This window comes from Vigna unguiculata, chromosome 2, assembly GCF_037176805.1.
Source record: "Vigna unguiculata cultivar grain cowpea cultivar isolate G323 ecotype 2 chromosome 2, ASM3717680v1, whole genome shotgun sequence".
Lineage (NCBI taxonomy): Eukaryota > Viridiplantae > Streptophyta > Magnoliopsida > Fabales > Fabaceae > Vigna > Vigna unguiculata.
Window position 1 is genome coordinate 8933687 of NC_140793.1, and position 26892 is coordinate 8960578.

Sequence of the window (26892 nt, forward strand, 5' to 3'; positions counted from 1 at the left end):
GATGAAAGAAGAGTTGTTGAAAAACAACCAAACCCCAACCCAGAGAAGAGTGTCACTGTAGCAGCTCTTCTACTTTTCTCTTCCAAAAGCCAAATTTCTCTGCATAATTTAGTGTTTTCCATTTGACAAACATTAATCAATCATACAATAAATTATACAATTAAAAGAGAACCAGGAATAAAAATATAAAATATAGAAAATAATGTATGATAAAAAGAGATGAGCATAAAATATTGTCTTTTCCAGTCATGAATCAACTCCATATATAAAAGTGGTTTGAGAGCTAATATATTGGGTCACATATGTATGCTTCAATAAGTAAAAAAGAGATAAAATTAGTGCACATCATAAATGAAAAAAAATAGGTTATATAAGAGAAATTTTATAAATTATTTTATGCAAAAACCTATTGTAGTTTTTGGAGAAATTTATTTCAATTTTACTTCTTTTTTATGAAATAGTTAAATATATGTATAATACTTAAAACATCTTCTATATCTATAATATTTCAATTTTACTAGTAATGTTTTTATTTAAAACATATTTTGTATATCTTTACATTATTTTTACAAGTTATATTAAAATAAAAATTTAGTAAACAGAAAATCACGTTTTAGTTGATAAAGTAAGAATAATTGTTTTAAGTATTTTATAAAGTAATAAAATGAGTTAAACAAGAGAAATTCAAGCTTCACATTTTTTAGGTTTAAGAAGTTGAAACTTTTAATCAAGTTGGACTATATAAATAATAAAATATTTACTTTGAGTCTTCAAGTTGTTTTATAGGCAAAATCCAAAAGTTTTAACAACTTTATTAGTTTACACTTAGATACTTATTCATATCGAGTAAGGATAGATCTACAGTTTCATTCCATATAATCGTATTAAATAAATTGTTTTCATTTTCAATTTTTCTCCTTTTGATCAGATTAATATGAAAGGCAGTTTGACCTAGATAATTGAGTGTAAAATTACAGTGTAACAACCATGTTTTTAATTTATGGATTATAATAAGATTTTCAAAGACTGCCTTATTTTATTGACCAAACATTACATAAATCCACAACCACCCACAAACACACACACTCACACCCTCCAAGTCCAACTTTCAACACAACCACCACCACCACCTCCCACATGTGAGTCTTCCATTGCACACACTTCACCCATTGTTATCATCATCACCATAATCAAAGAATCAAGCTTTTCACTTCATAACATTCCAATGGGGAATGCCTTGGGAGGAAAGAAAACGACGAAGGTGATGAAGATCGACGGCGAAACCTTCAAGTTGAAGACTCCGGTGAGAGTCTGCGACGTGCTCAAGGACCACCCGGGGCTGGTGCTGTTGGAATCCGAGGCGGTCAAGCACTACGGCGTCAGGGCCAGGCCGCTGGAGGCCAACCGGGAGTTGGCGCCCAAGAGGCTGTACTTTCTCGTTGAGCTGCCGCGAGAGGCGATGGTGGCGCCGCGGAGGGTGCGGTCGGGGATCAACATGAGCGCCAAGGACAGGCTGGAGAGCCTGGTGCTGGCGCGGAGGTCTGCGTCGGACCTCACCATCATGAAAGGGCAGGGGATGGAAGGGGCGGAGAACGGCGGAGTGAGGCTGAGGATGCGGGTGGCGAAGGCGGAGGTGGAGAGGGCGATGCGAGGGTGCGAAACGGAGGCGGAGGCGGCGGAGAAGATCGTTGGACTCTGCATGGCCAAAAGCGGCGAAGGTTCAAAACCACGTCAGGTACGTTTCTTCATGCAAGTAAAATGTAAAATTATTATAAGCATCTTCTTCTTTTTTATCTCATGTGAAATTCTCTAAATTAATTTAATTAGTACCATTAATTAATGTTGATTGACTCTAACTGAATAATAGCAGTTTGTGTTTTTTAACTGAATATATAATTTCAGGACTTTTACATGATGATGTCATTGTAAGTATGAAATAAGTTATTGATTTTTATGGATAATTAAAAAATAATGTAGTCAGAATATAATAAGTTTTGAGAAAATTACGTTAATAAAAAAGTAATGCTTCTTCATGGGTTTTTTTTTTTTCCAACCATAAGACTTTACCATGCAAGAATATATTTTTACATGCACTAATTCTTAACATGTGTATATGTGTATAGCAGCATCATTAAATATTACCACTGCTTAATCTTAAGATTTAATCTTTTTTGAACATATCAAATTCTAATGGACTTAAATAATTTTTTTTTATCATAAATTGTATTTGATTTCTGATAAAAGAAATGTAATAATTTTTATTTTATTTTGTTTTGCTGATGTAAGCATGACCAAATTTCCCTTATTTTACTGTTTAATTGTCTGAAAAAATTTAAGGAAAACAATGAAGTAAAAATTTGAAAAATATTGTTATAGACCCAAAATAAATTTTGGTAATTTGTCAAGGACAAAACCATTTTTATTGATCGGCAAAATATTTATATACACGAGACACTAGAGGTGACTATATATATATCTAAGTATTATTTTACTTTATTTAAATTTATATCATAACATATAAGAATTTACATATAAGTGTTTGGAGAATGTGTTTATAAACTGTTTTCAATATTTTTTTACGAAATAAAACTTATAATTTACATGAAAATAATCTGTCTCATCTTTTTTGAACAAAGCAATCTCATTTATGTTTTCACAATATTTTTATGTTTAAGTGATGTTGTATTGTTTTGAATCATCTTGTTACCTTAGAAAGTTTTAGAAAATCCAGTTTTCTATTTATTAAACAAAATGGAGTTGCATAACATAAACGAAACATACTTTCGAACATTATTTCGATCCATGACGTTTTAGTCAATGCTTGTAAGTTGAAGTCGAATTGATTCTGTGAATAAGTTGACGTAGCGGGTTCAATCACCTTCTATATTATTATAAATGGAATTGGTTTATTTTTAATTTTAAATATCATTATTGCTGGTCACATGGTCAATGATTTATAGAAAAATTGTAAAACGGACAAAAAAATATAAAGACGTTTTTGTCAATCATTATGTATATTTCGCACAAAACAAATTTGTTAGTATTTATTTCTTTATTTATAATTAAGAACATTTCTTACGTTAAACACTTTTTTAACTTTTAGTATATATATATAAAGTTATAATTTCTTTTAAAACATTTACGATTTTTATATACAAAATTGACCATGAAGGACTTGTTAGATGTACAAGATGTAAATTTAATAGTGTTACAAGTTGTATATGGTATTCAATATAGTACTTACTCTAACATAATAAGAGCTTTTCATATAAATTTTTCACACAAGTAATCATTTCAGAACTTGCTTTTCTTATGAAAGTTCTTGAGATATTTTATTAACATACAAAGCCGACAACAATGTAGCTATTAAATTTTCATTAACATTTTTTCTTCCCTTAGAGTATTACTATGGTAAATTCTTTCATCTAACTTGAGCTTATGTTCACACAAACTAGATATAACATGTAAATCTCAAAATAAGTTTTATGGGGATTAATTAAACTTAAACATAGTTTCTAATATAGTATTAGAGATTATGTTTATACTAGATGTACATATAAAGTCTTGATACAAAATGATCACTAGATGATTTTACATCAAATTAAGATAAGACAATTTTGTGAGAATGAACTATAGTGTTAAACTCACATTCAAATAAAAGGATTTATAGAAGAAAGATAACACTTATATTTTATTAAAGAATTGTCAAATTTGTAAAATTGAGTTCAGAAATATTTAAACTCTAAGATGATACTGGAATGATTAGGTTTATCAAGCCATTATAAGACCTATAACTTTATTTTGTTCTCGGCATAAAGAATTTATATGAAAGGTTAAATCTAAATTCAAATTCAAAGTCTATATATATATATATATATATATATATAATCTGCAACTTGATAAGATCATTGTATATTCCCTGTTTTATAAATTTCAATCTCCACCTGCTATGTAATATATTGAACTAACATCATAAATGAAAGAGCAATGACATAAGAAAGAACCATTTGAACAATTGTACGAAAAACAGGAACAGATTCCTCTGCATTCACATTCATATAGTTGCCGACAAGCAAAACAGAATGGATAAGGAAAGGAAATGTAATGGCTCAACAGTTTAAACATCATTTCATGCATACAAAAACTCATATCAAAAGGGTTAAGCACCATGTCCTTTTCAAGTTGTTGGGTCTGCACAGAATAAAGATTCTTCCACTATAATCTTTGGTTTAATAAACACAAACTTGCATGGTGACTATCGTTGGTTATGAAAAAGTCGTTGCCAAAATTAAACTATTCCCTGCCTGTTTCTTTGTCTTAAAGAAGCCACAACTTTAATTTAATCTTACAAAATTTATTTATAAAATAAGGTTTGCATTCACTTGTTATAAATTTGTTTTATCTTTAATCATTGTGGATGTGAGATTTTCAATATACTCTCTCCAAGTTATATAAATCTTGAATGTGAAACTAATTATTAAAATAGTGGTCTCATGACAAATGGTATGATAAGTCTAACAAACAACAAATCTCGCTATGATATATAGGTTTCAAACTACCTTAAAAAATAAACTTTAAACTTAATATTTAACATAAGAAAATTAACTTGTAAATTAATATTTCTATCATTTATATACTGTAAATTTATCATATCTTTAATTGATGTAGAATCTTTGACCGTAAGCATTTATTATGTGTTCCATATCTACATGATCAGAAGAGTTTGTAATCATAAATTGATGGCTTTGGATTATCAATTCTTGCAGAAAAGGGTGAGTTTTATGCCAATCAGTGAAGGAGGGAGTCCTATAGCAGTGGCTTCATGAACAGATATTTTACATAAATTAGCCTTGAAATATGAGAGAGTATCTCACAAAAGGAATGAGCTTCATGGTGCTTTATTAGTTAAATATGATTAAGAGTAATGTTGTTTACATTTTCTTGATATATGTTTTTGTGCATGAGTCACAAACTATTGCAATAATTATATGGGTGTTTTCTTATATTAGTTTCACTGAACAGTACCTTAAAATGCAGTTCAGTACCTTTGTAGTTGTGAATAACAGTGTATGAGGTTTCAATAACATTAATCCTTAAATTATTGTGTGTAAATGTATGTAGGGAAAAGTATATATAACCTTGTTGAACTGTATAAAGAGACATCATGAATAACTCTAACTTATGTACATCTGTGAATCATGAACTCGTCGTATATAAGAAAGAAAGAAAGAAAGAAAAAAACAATCCATATCTATTTCAAAAGTATTCAATACTTTATTTTACTAAATTTTTAAGTTTAATAGACCACATATTTTTTTCACAAAAAAAAAAATTGTTATTTGACCATATATATATATATATATATATATATATATATAAGTGAAGTTCTTCCTCCAAATATAATACAATTATACATATAGAAATATACTTCTGATTAAATTAAAACTACTAATATTCTAAAATTAAAGTATATTTTCAACTTTCATTTGTGTTTGTCATGTGCAAAGATAGTTGATAAGGTGAAGTTTTAGTTCACTTTCAATGAAATGAATTTATTTTTATTAAAAGCAATATGTAAATATAATTCCATAAGTATGGGATCTTTAAAATTTAAGAAGATTGTCTATACAAACAACTATCTTTATAAAATATTATTGAAAAGGAACCAGATAAATAATTATTATTATTATATTAGACCTTACTTTACTTGTAATCTAACATTACACTTTAGTCCATATAGAAAATTAAATTTACGTTTATTATTTTATTAAATTAACATTCATTTTAGTTTGCGTGTAAAATTTATTTTGATAATATATAAGTTGTTTGATTGTTGATCATGTTCTGGTGAACATTTATTCTTTTTAATTTATTCTTTTAAATTTATTTTTATAATTTGGCTAAAATTTAGTGAAAATTGTTGTAAAATTTTGGGAGCCTCCCTTTTTAATCGTAATTGTGTTATTTTTACTCATTTCAATTAGTGATAAATAATATTAGAATGTGTTAACACTCCTAAGTCGCCTCACGTCAAATTCATAAATTTTAATTTGTTTTCAATGTACAATTTTTCTTTATTTAACATTTTATCTCACTTTACGTTTTAATCTTTTATCACTTTTTTTTAAATGATAAATGAAACTGTATGCTTTAATCGTAAAACAGATAAACGATGCAAATTAATTTTACTATAAGTGTACATATTAGTCAAACAACATTAACATGCCATTTTTTTCCCATCTCACAAACTCTATATTATTTCCAATTTTAATAAGAATAATTGATTTTTTTTAAATGATTTTAATAATAGAATTATGAGATATATTATAAGATTATGATGTTCAAACCTTATAATGTAGGGGTGTTGACTTGGTGTATTCATGGCTGTTTTTGCTCTTTTAACATTCTGACTGACTGATAAAAAAGTTATTAAAAGTATTTAAATATTTTTAGTACAGACAACCCTTAAATAATTTTTTATATTACTTTAATATTCTCAATACATTATTAATATTTGTTTTTAATATTCACAATACTTAATACTGAAAAAATATTCATTTTACATGCAATCTGTTTAATTTGACTTGATAACAAAAATACAAAAAAGTTCACCTAACCCTTATCATATATGAATTAATATCAACTTGTCTAATTTAAAAACTTTTACATTATATATATTTTATCAATACAACCATTAAAGGTAAAGTCGTTAAGCAGAAGAAAGTTACAATATCCTTATTTTTCTCTACTACAGTCCACTCCTCTAAATTAAAAACATAGCTTACTATTTGTCATGCTGTTGCTTATAAATACATGCTAAACCTAATGCCTAATATTGACAATACTCAAAATTTTTAATTGCATAGTTCATGTCGTTCACAATCTTTATTTCTTCTTTTTTTTTTTATAACTACTATAATTGAAGTATTAGATTCATGTAGAATTTCAAAGTATTATAAGACTAATCTTCCTTTCAAATTTTCATCACATCTACAATTTTTCACTTTTATTTGAGAAGGTATTCTGCAAGACTTGCTTTTACTTCTCTCACAAATTCAATATAACTTACTAAGTCCAAATTGCAGAACTTTTTTTCTTTCTACTTATTTTACTATGTTACTTTATTTGTATCGAAAATTTTGAAACAAACTCGAAAGTCCTGCATTAAATAAAGATGAAAAAAATAAATAAATAATATATAAAAGAAATTGAGATTTTAATGTAAAATTGATGTCATGATCTTATGTATATATAATTAATCTATAATTCTTTAATGTTAAATCTCTTTCGTACCTCTTCTTCATGAAGAAAACATTAATTAACACCATTTGTGAAAGTGTTATGTCAATTACGAATTTAGTTTTTGGTCAGGTTTATATTCTACATATACTAAGTATATGATATTCCATAAGAGTGATTTTTATCTACTTTTGGTGTTTGTTTTAGTGAATAAAATTAATTTTTCCTAGCTTTTATCTTGTTTTATCCTAAAGTTAAGTGTGTTTTTGTGTTTTCTTGTGTTTTAGTTAGTTTATGTTTTTTTTATCTCTAATCTCTCTTGAGGTGTGTGAAATAAGTGAATAGGAAACAATTCTGGTAGAAGAAAACAAGCTAGAACTCAAGAAAGCATGAGTGGACAAGAAAGAATAATTTTGAGACAAATGTTGTGTCAAAAAGCACTATAATCACTCCCAGCACTGCAAACATGGAGAAATGACTCACCTCTAGGTATATACTTCCATGAATCAACCCCAAAAGGCAAAAAACCTATCGTTGGGCGATCTGGTGGCTTGCTAGGCGAAAATGACAGCTTAAACCTACAGTATTTGAGTTGTTGAGAAAAAATTATGGCTCGCCCAACGAGTTGCAAGTGAGAAAGCATCGATTTTTAGGTTTCATTTGGCAAGAATGTCGACCTTGAGACATGAATATGGTTATTTAATCATGTTTATGAGAGTTTGAGGAGATTTCTCATTTTGCACGAATATAAACAACTTGGGTGCTTGGGAGAGACTCTTGGAGGTTGTTAGAGTTGTTGGAAAACTCTCCCTTCTCCTTCTTAGGTCTCCTTCTTCATCCATGGAAGTTTTACCCCTTTTGGGTTGGAGAGCATGATGGACTATGAAATTGAAGGCAGAGATGTGAATGGGAGGCACAATTGGAACAAATGTCAAAAACCTTGGAAGAGAGATTGCTTCTACTTTATGATTTAAAATTTTTACCTATTCTTCAATTTTGTAAAACCCTAGATTCTCCACCATAAAGAGCAATTTCTATTTATTGAAATTAGATATAAATTACTAAATTTTTATACAAAATTGTGTTGTTCATATATATATATATATATATATATATATATATATATATATATATATATATATATATGTATATATATGTATATACATATATATACATATATATACATATATATATATATATGTATATACATATATATACATATATATATATATATATGTATATGTATATACATATACATATATATATATATATATATATACATATATATATATATGTATATACATATATATGTATATATATATATGTATATATATACATATATATACATATATATGTATATACATATACATATATATATATATATATATATATATGTATGTATGTATATTGTACTCTCCTCGCCTCCAAGTCAGAATCTGATATGGTTTTTCAAGTAATACACAGTTCATCAAAGATTTTCATAATGATAAGTCGGACAGCTCGTCCAATGGCAAGTTGGATAGCTCATCCAATGGTAAGTCGGATAGCTCGTCCAATGGTAATTCGGATAGCTTGTCCAATGGTAAGTCGGATAGCTCGTCCAATGGTAAGTCGGATAACTCGTCCAATGGTAAGTCGAATAGCTCGTCCAATGGTAAGTCGGATAGCTCGTTCAATGGAAGTCGGACAGCTCGGCCAAACTGTAAAAACGCGCCTGTACACAGGCAAATGGCCTAGTGATATGGCCCAACAACAGCCCCAAAGGAGGAAATGTGATGCAGAAAGAATGCGTAAAATAAGTAGTAACTGACAAGCAAATATCCTTGAATTTTAGTAACAGCCTCTAGCGAGATTTCAGGAGAGAATAGTGGAGAAGTGGGTAGGTTGGTTAGCTAAAAATCTGGTAATAAGGTAACGACTAGATACTGAAAGACCCTATATATACATGAGAGATTAAGGAAAAGTAGGGGAATTTTTTGGGGGTGAGTGAAAAATAAAGAGAAAGTTGAGGGAGTTCCTTTACGACAATTAATTATCATAGTTATAGTTTTGGTCCTTAATTCCAGACTGGGAAATATATATATATATATATATATATATATATATATATATATATATATATATATATATATATATATATATATATATCCAATTCAAGTTAGTATTTGATTTCCATTTTTATGCTCTATGTGAATTATTTCTATGTTTGATTTGTGATTCTTGAGATATAGGAAAATATTTTAGAATTTAGAATTGAAATTGTATATCTAATGGATGTTTGTATCTAGGGATAGAACTTAGTTTATTAGTAATCTTGGAATCCTAAAATTAATGTATGATTTCATTTGTTGGGGATTCAAAGGAATGAAACTTGATGAGTTATCATAGGCTCCAAGTCACTAGAAATAAGATTTGAGTATATTTGTAAGTTGGTTTTAACATGAATATGGAATTAAGATCATTGATGAATCATCAAGATGAAGTGAATAAAGTCTAGTATTGACGAATTGTAAATACATAATGTTAAATTCTTGTTACACATCAGTTGTTTAATAAAAAAAAAAAAATTTCTATTGTGATTTTTGTTGTTTAATTGAATTGGAAATGGAAAAGTTGTCATATGTTATATTCTTGAAAGAGAACGATAAAATATTTATTATTTGTTACATTGTTACCAATACACTTATTACGTTGATTTTGCAACTAAATCTTCTATTAAGAACATGTTTGAGAATACCAAATCTCAATTGAAACATGTGGTTAAAAATAAAGATAAATATATTTTTTTCCCTAAACTATTATAAACAATTACGTTTCCCTCTAAATTAAATTATAGAGTATTTTATCCCGTACTTTATAAAATTCATATAAAACATCTTCCACAACATATGATATGTAAAAATTATAATATAGTGTAATAAGTAACTCCGCTCCGTTGGTCATATGTGAAACACTCCACGTATCTGGTTGTTGAGAATGTTGAGAAGATGACTTTCAAAAAATGTAAGAACTAAATTACTTATAATTTAATTTAAGGATGAAACATACTCTTTTGAGAACAGAAAACATATTAACCTATACGGAAATTACTCTACTTATCTCAATTACTTTTTTGATAATATTTTTTATGGGGTAAGCTAAACTATCTTCAATAAACACAGATGTTTTCAGGACAGGAACCACTGATACATTATTTATTTGAGAAGCAATTCGTTAGTTGAAAAGTCACAACATAGAAAAAGAAAAAAAACTGATACCGTAAATACAAGCAGCAGAGTGAGAAATAATCAAGCTCAAAGAAAGCATACATGCATTGATAGATAGATAACATCTTAAGAAGAGACTAATCAAGCTCGTCCAGTACGCTTTCCAACTTTGAGTGCTAATTCGGTGTCTATTTTGAGAGAGATGTCTAGTGCTTTCACTGAATGAGTCAATGAACCACTGCCACAGAACAAGTCACAAGCATGGTAAATTTTCACTTTTGGGAAATGGTAAAAGAAGTTTCTCAAATAAATTACAACCATGCTATACCAAAATAGAAAAAACCATAGAAATCATTGACTTGAAAAATGAAGGAAAGGGATTCCCACATGCATTATGCAGAAGATTGAAATTTATAAAAAAACAAGATATTTTTTGACTCATTGGCCAAGACTGTTGAAGAGTTGAACCCCATATATTATTTATATTAAGCTTAGATATGGTGATCTTCAAATATGATTTTTTTAGATTGAATAAATGGGTCAATCTTGTTTTGGTCTACATTTATATGGATAGGGTTAGGCTAACCTGCGTACTAAAAAATAGTTCAGATGTGAAGTAAAAAGAATTCATTAACGGAATCAATTTGTTTACAAATTGTGAACATTTCAATCTGAAACATCACTACTTGGGACACAAGTTCCAAAAACATAATATCTCTAAATGAGGTAAATGGGTTATAATACCAGATACTGTGAAATGATGTGGAACTAACAAACTTAAAAGTTTACCTAGAAATGTAGGTCACTCCACTTTGCCCGATTTTATGAACAGTATCTAGTGTGACATTGCCTGATGCCTGACATCACAAAAATGAAACAAGAAATTAGCAACTAGAGTTATCCTCATTCAAATTTATGGTATCCACAAAAAACCTGAGATTCTGAAATGATTAAGTTGTCCAAAATAACAATAATCCCAATAATGCAAGTAAAGCTAACTAGTGCAAAGTGAAAATGGAGTATGACTTAGCAAGCTGATGACAACCTAAACAATATCTTTCACTGCATGAACCCATAAAAGAATACCTCAAAGCATAAGTGTAAACCCTTAATTTTGTTTTACATATCGGTTGGCATATTTCCGTATACCTCTTTATTAGACAAATGAGTAAGCATGCTCGTTTATCAACAACTTGACAGAAACAAAGAAAAATTATAGAAATAGAAAAGGATATAAATCAGTACCAAAATATTGTTCATCGTCTATTCTAAGAAATAATCCAAAATATACTGTAAAGATTAACTAAGAAAATTTAGCCGTGAAAATACCTCAGTCTCATATCTCCCATTGATCAACTGTACAGCTTCTTTAAGCATAGATATGTCCACATCCCCATTAGGTAGAGGTACAACCATATTGTCTAACATTATTCGAGTCAAAGAAGTCTTTGCTTGGGAAGAATAATGTAACACTTCTTCCACTTCCTCAAGAGTCCTGGTCTCAACCTGGAAAAAACACAAAAAACCTTGAAACACAAATGGGTGGGACATCACTGAAGTTACGTCAACTGTTACAAGACATGTACCCAAACCTTCATATTGATAACACGGTTAAGTTTTAGGTGAGAGTATGTGATAGAACACTTGAGGAGGGGCTGATACAACATGAGAAAGATGGTGAAGAAGGCCATGTTAGTGGAAGGCCCAAGATATGGAAGGTTTACTCTAGGAGGAAGAAAACAGGCCCAGGGAATATTAATTAGTTAGGAGGGTAATGACGTGGCAAAAGAAGACAAGTATTTGAGAAGGGAGGAAAGAGAGAGGGGGGATACGGGAAGTTTGTTATGAAATAGGGTAAGGAGAGTGATCTCTCTGGAGGAGTCATAGACTCTGGAGATATTCTATATTGTCATACCACCGTTTTGCTCATTTTCACACATTCAATAATACAGTTTCCATACACTATCATTTGTTGTGCTGTTTTGATTTGTTTTTGTGGTCATAGTTCTATCACTGGTCCGACCTGCCGGATACCTGCGAGGAGAGCTAGCGGAGTTAACCTTTTTCCATGCCACCAAAGATGTCAGATAGAGTGGAAGCATTGGAGGAGCGTTTGACGGCAATGGAGGCTTCAATGCGACAATCGTTGGTGGAGTTTCATCAATCTATGTTGGAGGAATTTGCTAGATTGCATACTGCAAGAAGTGAAGAGCGGGTTTCATCGTCTCCAGAAATGGAAGCGTCACCGGAGGAAAGGATGACAGCGAAGAAAGTAGAATTGCCTTTATTCGACGGAACTGACCCGGTGGGATGGATTACGCGCGCAGAGACTTATTTCGAGGTTCAGGGGTCGAAGGAGGAAATGAAGGTGCGATTGGCTAAGTTAAGCATGGAGGGGGCCACTATCCATTGGTTCAATCTTCTCCGCGACTCTGGTGAGGGGTTGACTTGGACGAAGTTAAAACGGGAGCTGATTGGGAGATACGGAGGTGGTCGAAGTGACAATCCCTATGAGGAACTTAAGGACTTGAATCAAACAGGAAGCATAGAGGAATACCTGTCGGAGTTTGAATTCATTTCGTCCCAGGTATCACGATTGTCGGAAGAACAATATTTGGGATATTTCATCGGTGGTCTTCGACCGGAGATTCGAAGACGTGTTCGCACTTTCAATCCTATCAACCGCTTAGAGGCTATGCGAATCCCGAGGAACGTAGAAATTGAGTTATATGGGGAACAAAGTGGTAGAGGAGTCGGAGGACGCATGGGAAGAGGAAATCAAGGATGGGTTTCGAATAACCCAGATAGAACTGGTATCGGGTCGGGTTACAACCCAAATAAGATGGGTATAGGAGTGGGTCCAAGTGTTAGAGCCTAATCCAAAGGGTTCTCAAACGAAAGTGTGGCCCAAGGAGGGGCGAGAGCTGCTGGATCACCCATACAACGTGCTAATAGCGATCGATCTTCTCCATCAGAACGAAATAGGGGTACTAAACATCTCCCTCATTCCGAATTAATGAATCGTAAGGCACAAGGGCTCTGTTTCAGATGTGGTGAAAAATATCATCCATTACACAATTGTGCAGAACGACAGTTGAGGTTGCTTGTGTTGGGTGATGATGAAACCGTGAATGAGGAAGGAGAGATTATCGCTAGTAAGGAGATGGAGCAAAAGGAAGAGTCCACATTGGACTGCGGAGCTATGGGAATGTTTGGAGGAGTGGAGATAGGTGGAAATGAAAGGATTATTCCTTCGACCTTACGCTTGGAAGCCTCTATTGATGGGGTTTTTGTGGTGGTGTTGGTTGACAGTGGGGCGAGCCACAACTTTATATCTCCTCATGTAGTGGCAGCTTTGGGATTGGAAATGGAGAATGAAAAGCCTATTGGAGTGCAGTTGGGTGATGGCTATAAGATACCCACTTTGGGTAGATGCAAGCCCGTGAAAATCCAATTTGGAAATTTTCATACTGTTGTAATACCGCATGTGTTGGAATTAGGAGGGTTGGATATGATATTGGGAGTAGCCTGGTTACAAGAATTTGGTAAGGTGACTTTCGATTGGAAAAACAGAGTTATCAGTTTTAACTGGATGGGATACCCAGTGGAATTACAGGGGCAGAAAACAGAAAGGAGATGTCAAATAGAAATGGTGGCTTCTTTGCAAAGTTTAATGGCCCAAAGAACACAGAAAAATTATCTAGGTATTGACAGGGGCTTGTCTATTACACAATTGAATGAAGTGCAGCAAGTGTTGTCCACTTTTCAAGAAATTTTCAAGGAACCGAAAGGACTACCTCTAGCTAGAAAGATTTCTCATGGTATTGAACTGTATAAGGAGGTCGGACCTGTGAGTGTGCGACCTTACAAATATCCGTATCATCACAAAGAAGAGATAGAAAAACAGGTGAGTGAATTGTTACATCAAGGAACTATTAGGCATAGCACAAGTGCTTTCTCAAGCCCAGTCATTCTGGTTAAGAAGAAGGATGCTTCATGGAGGATGTGTGTGGATTATAGAGAACTGAACAAGGTAACAGTGCCGGATAAATACCCGATTACTGTGGTGGAAGAGCTATTGGATGAGTTGCATGGAGCTGCTTACTTTTCAAAACTAGACTTGAAGTCCGGGTATCACCAAATTAGAATGAGAGAGGAAGATGTGCACAAGACAGCTTTTCGCACTCATGAAGGCCATTACGAGTACTTGGTAATGCCCTTCGGGTTAACTAACGCCCCAGCCACTTTTCAATCAATAATGAATCAAGTTTTCAAGCCCTATCTAAGGAAGTTTGTCTTAGTATTCTTTGACGATATTTTAGTGTATAGTCGAAGGTGGCAAGACCACTTAGAGAATTTATCTCTAGTGTTGCAACTGTTACAACAACAAGCTTTTGTGGTGAATCAAAAGAAGTGTGTGTTTGGCAGTAGACAAGTGGTATATTTAGGCCATGTTATCTCAGAAAAGGGAGTGGTAGTTGACCCTGAAAAAATTCGAAGTGTAGTAGAATGGCCTATTCCTCGCAATGTGAAGGGAGTGAGGGGTTTTCTTGGGTTGACGGGATATTATCGAAAATTTATTGCAGGGTATGGAAGGATTGCCAAGCCTTTGACAGAACTAACTAAGAAGGATGGGTTTAAATGGGACTCAACGGCTTTAACAGCATTTGAAGAATTAAAGAAAGTCATGACACAAGCTCCTGTTTTAGTTCTCCCAAACTTTACGCAACCATTCGAGATTGAATGTGACGCTTCAGGAGCGGGAATTGGTGCAGTATTGATGCAAAATCGTAGACCTATTGCTTACTTCAGCAAGGCTTTATCACCAAATAATTTGAGTAAATCCGCTTATGAGAAAGAATTAATGGCTTTAGTGCTAGCTGTACAACATTGGAGGCCATATCTTTTGGGCAGAAGTTTCAAAGTTTATTCTGATCAACGTAGTTTGGGGTATTTGTTGCAGCAACGAATAACTACAGCGGAACAGCAGCATTGGATAGCTAAATTGTTGGGATATCAATTCGAAGTGGTTTATAAATCGGGCCCCGATAATAAAGCTGCTGATGCTTTGTCACGGGTGTTTGAAGATGGCGAATTAAGAAATATTATTTCTTTTCCTATATGGTTGCAGGGACAGCAGGTACAGGGGGAGCAACAATCTGATCCGTTCCTTAAAAGAGTGGTGGACAACATTCAACAAGATGTTAATCCTAAGCAGGGTTTTAGTTGGCAGCAGGGCATATTGTTGCATAAGGGACGATTAGTTTTGTCAGCATCGTCTCCTTTGATTCCACTCATCTTAGAAGAATTTCATGCATCTCCTACAGGGGGACATTCGGGTTTTCTGAGGACATATAAGCGGGTTGCTGGGAATCTATATTGGGTTGGCATGAAAAGAAGGGTGCAAGAATTTGTTAAGCAATGTGATATAAGTCAGGCAAAAGTATGCAGCAACATCTCCAGCTGGGCTCTTACAACCATTACCCATTCCTGATTGTGTTTGGGAGGATATTTCTCTTGACTTTATAATGGGGTTCCCCAACTCAAAGGGATTTGATGTTGTGTTTGTGGTAGTAGACCGATTGTCAAAGTATGGGCACTTTATACCTCTCAAGCATCCATATACGGCAAGAAAAGTGGCTGAAATATTTGCTAAGGAAATTGTGCGTCTCCATGGGATACCCAATTCAATTGTAAGTGATCGAGACCCCTTGTTTATGAGCTTATTTTGGCAAGAGTTGTTTCGTATACAAGGCACTGTGCTAAAGATGAGTTCATCTTATCATCCTGAGACGGATGGTCAAACAGAAGTGGTGAATAGGTGTTTAGAGACTTACTTGCGGTGTTTTGTTTTGGAACAACCTAAATATTGGGTGGATTGGATACCATGGGCTGAATTATGGTACAACACCACTTTTCATGTGACTACGGGAAAAACACCCTTTGAGGTGGTATATGGGAGAGCACCTCCTCCTTTGGTTCGCTTTACACAAGGAGAAACAAATGTGGAGGCTGTGGCAACAGAATTAGTGGATCGTGATGAAGCTCTGCAACAATTAAAATATCATTTGCAGCGTGCTCAACAGCAGATGAAGAAGTATGCAGATAAGAAACGTAAACAAGTGGTGTTTGAAGTAGGAGAATGGGTATTTGTAAAATTACGACCACATAGGCAACAAACAGTGGCACGACGCATTAATCCGAAGTTGGCAGCTCGTTATTATGGACCATTTCCTGTGTTGGCTAAGGTGGGAGCTGTTTCATACAAGTTGAAATTACCCGAGACAGCTAGAGTGCATTCAATATTTCATGTATCACAGTTGACACGGGCAATTGGAGATTATTCTGCAACACCTGAATTGCCTGCAGAATTGGAATTGGAGCCAGGAGATTTAGAGGAACCAGAGTCGATTTTAGCAACACGAAAAATTATGAAAAAGGGGAGTTAATTGAGCAGTGGCTGGTGCGTTGGAAGGGCAGATCTGCAGAAGAAACCACTTGGACAGATACAGTGTTGCTACAGAGCCAATTTCCTCATCTTCGCCTTGAGGACAAGGCGATTTTTGGAGGAGGGAATAATGATAGAACACTTGAGGAGGGGCTGATACAACATGAGAAAGATGGTGAAGAAGGCCATGTTAGTGGAAGGCCCAAGATATGGAAGGTTTACTCTAGGAGGAAGAAAACAGGCCCAGGGAATATTAATTAGTTAGGAGGGTAATGACGTGGCAAAAGAAGACAAGTATTTGAGAAGGGAGGAAAGAGAGAGGGGGGATACGGGAAGTTTGTTATGAAATAGGGTAAGGAGAGTGATCTCTCTGGAGGAGTCATAGACTCTGGAGATATTCTATATTGTCATACCACCGTTTTGCTCATTTTCACACATTCAATAATACAGTTTCCATACACTATCATTTGCTGTGCTGTTTTGATTTGTTTTTGTGGTCATAGTTCTATCAGTATGTTAGAACGAACATAAGGACAACAGGGATTTAGTTAAGGGAGTTAGAATATAAATGAGACAGTTGGTTAATCAGTTGGAGGAGTCAGTTAGATAGAAATAAGGGAAGAAGGATAATGGAGTTTCGGATTTGTTGTCATTGTAAATTGAGCATTGACTTTTTGTGAAGGGAAAACCGTTGGAGAGTTTATCCTCTATTTATTGTTATGTTCATCTCTTTGAATAAAAAATATTTCCTTTCTTTCTTATTTCAAATTTTTGGTTCCTAGCGGAGTATCATTACACAGTTACAATGGCAGTAAGGACAAGAATTTCAATTGTAACAACTACTCATGTGACAGGTAGGAAAGGAGACAACAGAGGTGTGAAATCTGGTAAGGGAAATGACAAAAGGGCTGGCTAGGGGAAGAAAGGAAACCGGTCAATCATTCAATAAGGAGTTAAGGCACTAGGGTGGGAAGGAAGTAGACCGTGAACAATCCCCAGGTTTTTCTTTTTATCCATGTTTTTTATTTTTTTTGTTCTTCAGTGTGATAAAGAGGGATTTTCCCTTTTGTAATAATTTTTCTCCATTAATACTTATCAGTAAAATATGTCCCCATCATATTGTTTATGCATCAACAAATAATTTGTTACACAAATAGTTATTAAATTATCCTATAGCACATCACAACAACACTAATAATGTCAGTTGGAACCTGGCAGGCAAAACAGATTCCATGAACTTTCAAAGTTGAGATAAGAACAAAAAGACCTATAAATGGAAAAGGAAAAGAAATGAGTGAAACAATGAGAGAGAACACTACCTCAACTTCCATTTGAAGACTATTTTGCTTCAGATACAGGTCAACAGCTTTAAGGGCACCTGTAACACCTCCAGCTGCTGATATATGATTATCTTTTATCATCACCATATCAAACAAGCCCATCCTATGGTTCCGACCTCCACCAATTAATACCTGTAAAAGCAAATATTCCTAGTTTATTGAGTAAACTTTATGCTTAAAAGCATAGATTATTAATAATTGCAAGGAAGTGATCCAAAGTCCAGACCGCCCACTTATCCACTAAACGTAAAGCTGGAGCAGTCTTTCTGGTCTCCAACATATATGCCGGGTATGCTGCATTTGCCATTTCCTGTGGAAAAACACAATCTGTAAAGCAATCAAGAATTATAAGATAATAAAGGAAAATTTCTCTAATTACTGGGCCAGTAAAATGTAACACATTGCTATATTTTATAGTCAATCTGAATTCATAAGTCAACTTATTTTCCATATTCGTGACAATAATGTGATCAATACATTTACAAAAAACAGACATACTATCAACAATTTGTAAATTGTTAGCCTTCATCAAGACAATATGAGTAACAAGTAAATACAGAATTTGGGCTGCAAAGGCAAACATGGCAAGGAATGTGGAAGAAAGGAATGAGGCTGGGACAAGAGGATAAAAGGAAGGTAGGCAGTGGAGAGCGCATAAAAAAAATTGTGGAAAGGGATGTGTTGAGTGTGATTGACCTAATGCTGGAATTCACTCTGGGAGTCTCTCTTTTCATAAGGCTGGAATTCCAAGCAATCCAGTATTCCCTTCTGATGTAAAGAGACACTGGGATTGAGTGGCATGCAGTCCCACATTCATCTCTCAAAGCCTTGACACATGCTGCAACCAAGACACCAATCGTGCCCTCAATAGACATTTTCATGGAAGGCAACAGAGTCAATCGTAGATTGGAGGAATTTGTAAGGAAGAAAAACTTATATTGATGACGTGGAAAGTATAGTGCACAATAGGACAAAGGCCAAGTTAGTTACAGAGAAAGGACAAGTGGCTACTAAGGCACATCTTATAGAACCAAGGAGGAGAAACAGAAAGAGAATACCAAATACCAGGCTGAAGGATTTGGGGAGTTAGGCAAAGTTTGGTAATTCTCTGGCGTCTTGAACCTCTTCTGAAATTTTTCTTTTTCTCAGGTACGAAGGTAGCTGGCCATTGACGAAGAAACCTTAATTTTTCTGTTCTTGTTGATGAATATAGGAATTTATATTATACTGAGACCGTTATCCAGCTATAAATAAATGCCAGCATATGCAGAAAATTGTTTAGTTCTTTCAGAATCCCACAATGCAATAGCTCCATAGTAGCACTATAGTGGTTATGTATATTTATAATACCATTAGAGAAGATAACTATGCTCCCAAAATAGCCACTCGAATTTTTTGAGTAATTATTCTTGTGTGTTTATGTTCCCATACTGGGAAGGACTCATCTCCAACAACTGCCAACAACTGAAAGGCTTGTTTCATCTCTTAATGTTCTGGACTATTATTTTTAATTAAGCAACAATCAGCCAATTGCCACACTATGAAGCATAGTGCAAGAACTTATGCCATTGAACACTATATTAGTCGCAATGATATTAGCAACTATGCTGTATACAGCATAGCATCAAACCCAAGTAAATCATCTTCAGAAATCTATCCAATTCAGCCATTTTGAAAATATGATCCAATATTCACTACACTGCCAATAATTGATATCAAATTTTTTCAATAGCCTTACAGACCTTTAACAGAATATAGTGTTAGCTAACTAAGTTCAATATATGATTTTTGTCTTAATCTGTTAGGAAGTTGCAAGCATAGTACAGAATAGTTAACAAAAGAAAAAGGATAAAGTAAACAACAGATTACCTTAGTTAAAGTTGCAATACCACTCATCCTCTGCATAAAGTTTAGTACTACTCTTTCAGCTACAACAATGTTATGTGCCCGTCCTGTCCACAACTTACTGAGGATCAATAGAAGCCGTTCATGAATTAATTAGAAATGAATAATGTTTTCATTCCTCTTTCTTTTGCAATTTTGATTTCCTAATAATTATCTCACCGTGAACTTTTCCAAACTGTAGGCCTTTATGGACAAAATCTCCATCGTTTCTACACCACTCCACCTGATATTTGCAAGTAATATTATTGTGAGTTAGCCAACCACACATATAATGATTGGCATTCTGTGAATTGCTTCCATACCTTCAAAGAAGGATCAACCTCATGAAATATCATCTCCGCAAGCGCTATTCCAGCAATGATGCCATCCTCCTTTGCCAAAAAGTAAGCTTCCACTGCCATGTCAGATGGAATGGTGGCCTTGCATGTTACATCACCTACAATTGAAATAATACAGATACCATGAAGGCATTATATCTACCAAATAAAAGTGTGCATCAGTATCATTTATTTGCGCAAGCCCAACAGCATGGAAGAATTTACATTTTCTTATAATAATCAGTGAAGAATAACAATTCAAATTGTGAATTATAGATTTAAAACTCAGGAAGGAACATGGCAGCTAGTAAAAGAAATAAAGCATGAAAAGTACAGGTATAAACCTCGATCCCCAGCATCTTCTGCAAGCGCTAACTTGATAACGCCTTTCAAATCATAAGTTGGGTGCTCAGGAGGCTTTATGGCAAAGGACTCGTATGATATCCTAGAGTCTGTGACTTCAGTTGCAGACATTTTAACAACCGTCCTGCAGTTGTACATGATTTAAAACAATTTGATCAGAAAATACATGATGTGTATAAAGTGGTACAAGAAAAAACTACCATCTACGATGATTAACAAACACACTCTTTAATGAGTTTCCATGCATTTAGGACCTGTTTAGAAAAACATTTGCATTAATGCCTTATTGAACAAGTACATCCCGTAAAACAACTCAGTATAAGTTGTTTTAATAATCAAACGGGGAATAGGATTAAACTATTTTTATACTAGTTGTAAGCTAAGAATTTCTAAAACCAGAAAAAAGAAACAGTACCAGAGCTCTTAAAAACACAAGAAACAGATATCTATAATGGAAAACATGGACTTTCTAAAACCACCTAAGACATGTCAAGTACAAGTAAACTAAAATATCTACGTTTTTAAGGATAAAACCTAAATAAGATTCAAAATATTTTTTTAAATTTAATTAAATAGACACATCAACATTTTGAAATATCAACATACACAACACTTCTCTCTTACCCTATTCCAGAATTATAATGACTATTACAAGTTCCTTTTCACAAAGGACAGACAATATTGAATAATAAAGAGGGTATGGCTGTTCGGAAAAAAAAAAAGGAAAAAAATAATTCGCTTAATTTATAAAGTTCTTACCTATAGTCTCTAAGGATTTTACTTTTAATTCATGCACAAGCTATTTTCAGTCAAAGGATATTTGTGTTTTCCTTAACGTTTCTAGAAAAAGTCCTTATGTTCATCCAAACATATTTCCAACAAAAAAGAAAAAGCATTTTTACCCGAGTTTTGAACTTGATTGCGGTGGAAGTTTAAGTGAGTGGCTGCAACAAATTCACCAAATTATGTAAAAAAACGTGAGAACGTTTCAAAAGAGAGACATGTTTCTTACAAAAATTCAGAAGCAATGAAATGAAACGCTGCGTTTTGTTTCAGGACAAGGAAGAAGAAGAAGAAGGACCTTATTGCAGGTGCAAACGCTGCGGTGTGAAAAGCAGTTCGCACTGGAAAGCCTTGAAGGCTGAAACTTATAGCCATTTTTAAACGCGATTTGAGGCTATTTTTCTCTCTTCTTCAACTTCAATTACTCGTGATTCATGAGTTGCGAAAACTGAGTAGTGTTTACGCAACATTAGAATCAAAAGTCTGTGTATTTTAGAATCAACTTTTTCTTTTGGGACTCTTTTCCGGAAAGGATATGAAGGCAAGTTGAAATTTTTATTCTGATTCGGAAATGGAAAAGCTCATTCTTTGCGTGGCAAAGCTACTGGGGTGTGTAGGGGGTGTGTGACTGTGTAGTGTATGTATGTGCCTACTCTGTTCTGGGATGCTGGGGAATTTTTTTTATTCTTATTATTTTAAATTATAGAAGAGAATATTATTGCGAAGCAGAAAAAATTGAAATTTGTTCAAAATTAGCACAACTGTTTAATATGAACGATAATAAGATGTTTAACTAGCTTTTCTTTTGAAAAAAATAATAAATTTTTTTAAAACAGAGTGACAATTGTAGTTTATATTTTTTCATTCATTTTTTTAAATAATGAATCAAATTAAAAATAATTTAAATATAAAATAAAAAATTAATATTACATTTTTTTAATATAATTTTCTATTGTTAATAATAATTGATATAAAAAATGTAATAAACATAAAAACAAAGAAAAAAAAATTCATGATATGATTTGTGGACAACATTTTGATTTACAACTCCAACTTAATATCGATAACTAATTTGTATTATTTATTATTTTTCTGAATCTTGGTAAGGTAGTATTTAATTAATAGGAATGTAGTATAAAGTTACGAACACTTAAAGTTACTATAAATTTGATTGAAAACATTAGTCGTCCATGGGACTATGTAAAACTTCATCCTACAATCACAAGTGGGGGTTTCTCCCTGTATCCCCCAACCCTTACTCCTGTACCCCAAACTTTTATTATTTTCATTTTTGTCCATTGTAAAAAATAAAAGAAGGGAGAGAAAAAAGAGTAAAAGAAAAGGAAAATGATTAGATGATTTCTTTTTTATACCACTTTTATTATCACTCTTCGTGGCAAGTGTATTAAGCCATTTAAATATAATATTTAATTTATAAATAAATTTAAACTAAATTAGAGCAATTAAGTTTATATATTTGCGCGTGGGCTTTGACATGAAAAGTTGGAACCCTAATATTCACATTTCAACATTTTCGAAACATCACGTTTTCACCCTTAGTGCTTCTCTACTCTCTGCTTCTCTACTCTGCTGTTCAAAATCAAATTCTTCCATCTACCCTATCTCGAAAGTCCAATTTTTTGGAAGCCAAAAGTTGTCCAACAAAACCTTATTTTGCAGCTTTGGTTTTAAACTGTTGAACTCCATCTTCGTGACCAATCTTCCATTGTCGAATCCTCAATCTGGAACCTAATGATGAACCCCATTGTCTTTTTGGAAGCTTGCGACCCTTTGCGAACGAAGCCCACCATCGTTGATCTTCCTCCATTTCCTTATTCGTTGTTGCCACTGTCGAATTCAAAAATGAGGTTTGGAATTTTTGAACCCGTGTGCTGTCTTCTCCTTTCTCCCTTAGGTTTTATGAGCGCACACATGATTTTGTTGATTTGGGTGTGTCTACTTGTGTTGCGGTGTCCAGCCGGTTATTTGGGGATTCTAATTTCACCCCTCCGTTGATTGATTTCAAATAATGTGATGAGTTGTTGTTTTTAACATTTTTTAGCATTTGGATTCTTGGTGATTGATTGTGCTGTTTGGGATAACATTTAATTGATAACTGTTCTGGTTTAGAAAAATACTAGATAATTCTTCACCAAAACAAAAAGAAAGTATTTTAGACTTACTTAGGTCAAAAATCTCTCATCCCTTGACCATGGAGTAACCTTCTTATTTATAGAATAATCAGTTACAAAATATTAAATTCTACAAATACAAAATAAAAATGAAATTATCTTTTACTCCTAAAATATCTCTAAATATAATAACAACCTTATTAATTCTTAAAAATCCCACCAAACACGGAATTTAATTCAGTTAATATTCTCCCTCGGTTCCATGCAGATCCGATCTACCACTCCCGATCTGCCATATGCTAAAAATCCATCTATCCTCTCGGCCTAAAACTGAACCACCTTCTCTGGACCTGTACATAGCTCTCCAACTTCTGCACTTTCTCGTCTTCAGAACGAGGAGAGCAAAGGTTGTCTTGTCAATAACTGCTCTTCACCACTTCCCGTAAAATCATCATTACTCCCTGCATTTGCGCAACCACGTGTAACTCATCCAACGGTCCCACTTTACTCTCCTTTTTGAATATCAAACGTCACTTATTTCCCCCTTTAACCTACACAACTCAACCATCCCTTCATCTTCTTACTCATCACACTCGAGCTCTTTCGACTCCCACCTATCCTTCTCAACCGCCATTTCCTTTTTCCAGGTACTTCTTCTTTCTTCTTCAAATTTCACGCTTGTATCCCCTTGCTCCCTTTGCTTGCTTCTTATGCATTATCTCTGTTTTTTGTATTGTGTTTTAGCTTTGCAATTGTATTCCCTTCCCTGATTATCCATAACTTTCTGAAAAACCCTTATCACACCGCCACTGTAATCGCTCTCCATGAATACCCACTATAATGTCCTCTATTCCTGGGCCCCCCTGGCCTTACGCAGTGAGACCTCATCCATGACTACCCTCACTAGAATTAGGGCTTTTAGACGCCACCAAACCTTGTGTAAAAGCAATGAAACGGATGTAACCGTTATCGCATGCGATGGTGATGAACCTATTTGTAGGGATGGTAATTTATTTCCCATTTCCCCTAAAAAATTTACTTATATGTATGTCACCTTATTTGAGAAACTAGGTTTACGACTTCCCTTTAACACCTTCGAAAAAGAACTCCTCACCATTCTGAATGTCTCTCCATGCCAACTGCACCCTAACAGTTGGGCTTTCATTCGTGCCTTCCAAATTCTATGCACTCACTTTGGTATTACCCCCTCAAGCAACATGTTTCTCTACTTCTTTGAATTATGAGCTCCTCATAAACAACTATTAGCTTCCCTTAGTAGTGTTAGTGGCCGAGCTCTCCTAACCCTATACAACTCTTCTTACAAAGGTTTCAAGGGTATTTTCATAAAAATAGTCGCCCCCGATCACAGTCCTTCCCTCCTAGAAGGCTTCCCCTTATATTGGTGCCAATCGCCCAACCTTCAATCCCCTCGGCAATTAGAAGACCTGGACCCTTCTGAGAAAAAAGATTGCCTGATGCTGGAACAACTGGATGTTATTTTTGATACCCGAAAATTATTAAAGCTGGAGTTCCGAGTGGTGGATCTAAAATTCCACATCGGTACTTACTTTACTACTGTCCTTTTATTATCTTATACTTAATACCACCTCCCTTTTAACTAATTCTACTTATTTTTGCAGAGAGCCTGATGGCGATGTCCCATGAAGATATGTTAAAACGAGCTCGCCAACTCAAAAAGCAAAAAACCATAACACTTGGTGCGAGTCCTTTGGCTCCCCCTCCTCGTATTGAGCTTCATGAAGAGACATCAGAACCCGATCTCGAGCCCTTGACCAGAAAATTCAAATCCCGAGGCAAAAAAGTAATTGAAGCCACCTCACAACACTCAACCTCACAAATTTAGTTGGCCCCCCATCAGACAGTGGATGACACCGAGATGAGCTTCTGGCACCCCTAATTCCTTCATTCTCAACATGGTCGGAAACACATCTACCTCCGCCACGATATCAACCTACTAAGGACTCAAGACCTCAAAACTCTTCACGAGAGTATCCTGGCTAATCTCCATAAAGCCGAGGCATCCAGCTTTATGCTGATGGACCAATTCAACCTCCAATCCACTCAGAAATCCCTTGACTTAGAACAAAAGGACCAAGCTTTGGCACTTTCCCAAATCGAAACCTCTCGCTTGACCAATGAAATTGCCGAGCTAGCCAACCAAATAAAGGAAAAGGACGAATTGCTTGCTGATTTACACAATCAACTGAAGACTTTGGAAGCCGAGAAGAAAAGTTGGGTTCTCAAAGAGAAAGATCTTCTTAACAGCTCAGAACTTCTCAAAGACCAAATCAGTTCTTCCCTGAACATGGGATTCCAGCTTGCTCTTGATCAAGTCCGAGTTCTCTACCCTGATGCAGATTTATCTCTAGCGGACATCTCTAAGTCCGTGGTCAATGGACAACTGGTGGATGCCGATGACTGAGATTCCCTACTTTGTATTTAGGCTTATTATTTTTTGTACTACCTTTTGAACTTGGTTTTTTGTATTTGCTGCTTCTTACTTGTCTATCTATTCAACATTGTGCACAAACACTCAACCTTACTTCTCCATATTTTTGTTGTTAAATCTCTTGCTTATTTTTCCCCTCGAACTCCCTACTTGATACTAAGAAACTATGTACTTCTAACTTATACAATCAATCTTAATTTAACCAACTTTTAAATAATCCCGATTGCCAACTGTTCTATACTACACCTGTAACATCCCTAGCGCACCACGCCCAGAGCATGTCAGGTTACTACAGCCTGATGCACCCCAATCCCTCACCCTTCTCCGTCCATTCATACTGGGTGGGTTGTTGCCAGTGGGAATCGAACCCCTAACCTGACCTTTAACTGGTAGCATCTGTTGGCGTGCCAGAGGTGTTAAAGGTCAGGTTAGGGGTTCGATTCCCACTGGCAACAACCCACCCAGTATGAATGGACGGAGAAGGGTGAGGGGTTGGGGTGCATCGAGCTGTAGTAACCTGACATGCTCTGGGCGTGGTGCGCCAGGGATGTTACAACACCCCTAACCGATTTCAATGCCCTACAACCTCGATCTCGATCACCCTAGTTTAATCAGTTCCTTAATATCTAATATCTACACTTCTCCTAACTTTGACCTCGGTTATAAACCGAGCTCTCCATTTCACCACT

General features: G+C 34.3%; 2 protein-coding genes across 3 annotated transcripts; one reads left to right on the top strand and one right to left on the bottom strand.

The window, feature by feature from the left end:
- The first annotated feature begins 1062 nt into the window (after positions 1–1062).
- On the top strand, positions 1063–5112 carry LOC114172292 (uncharacterized protein At1g66480). The gene is made up of 2 exons (XM_028056866.2): positions 1063–1735; positions 4767–5112. The coding sequence occupies exons 1-2, from the start codon at positions 1226–1228 to the stop codon at positions 4824–4826; spliced, it is 570 nt and encodes a 189-aa protein (XP_027912667.1). The 5' UTR covers positions 1063–1225; the 3' UTR covers positions 4827–5112.
- A 5291-nt stretch (positions 5113–10403) lies between these two features.
- Positions 10404–22217, bottom strand: QPT (quinolinate phoshoribosyltransferase). 2 transcript variants are annotated; one of them, XM_028058828.2, is made up of 11 exons: positions 21900–22217; positions 21721–21762; positions 20800–20942; positions 20441–20574; positions 20298–20361; positions 20103–20185; positions 18460–18543; positions 18213–18365; positions 11775–11951; positions 11235–11302; positions 10404–10683 (listed from the first exon to the last, which is right to left on the bottom strand). In XM_028058828.2, the coding sequence occupies exons 1-11, from the start codon at positions 21974–21976 to the stop codon at positions 10587–10589; spliced, it is 1122 nt and encodes a 373-aa protein (XP_027914629.1). In that variant the 5' UTR covers positions 21977–22217; the 3' UTR covers positions 10404–10586. The 2 variants fall into 2 exon arrangements, with proteins under 2 accessions (XP_027914629.1, XP_027914630.1); XM_028058829.2 differs by lacking the exon at positions 21721–21762.
- Positions 22218–26892: the final 4675 nt, after the last annotated feature.

Excerpts from the sequence above, each read along its gene's own strand:
- LOC114172292 (XM_028056866.2), top strand. The coding sequence starts at position 1,226 with ATGGGGAATGCCTTGGGAGGAAAGAAAACGACGAAGGTGATGAAGATC. Across the intron at positions 1,736-4,766 it reads AAGGTTCAAAACCACGTCAG|AAAAGGGTGAGTTTTATGCC; the intron begins GTACGTTTCTTC and ends CAATTCTTGCAG.
- QPT (XM_028058828.2), bottom strand. The coding sequence starts at position 21,976 with ATGGCTATAAGTTTCAGCCTTCAAGGCTTTCCAGTGCGAACTGCTTTT. Across the intron at positions 21,763-21,899 it reads GCGTTTGCACCTGCAATAAG|CCACTCACTTAAACTTCCAC; the intron begins GTCCTTCTTCTT and ends AATTTGTTGCAG. Across the intron at positions 20,186-20,297 it reads ACAGTTTGGAAAAGTTCACG|GACGGGCACATAACATTGTT; the intron begins GTGAGATAATTA and ends AGTTGTGGACAG.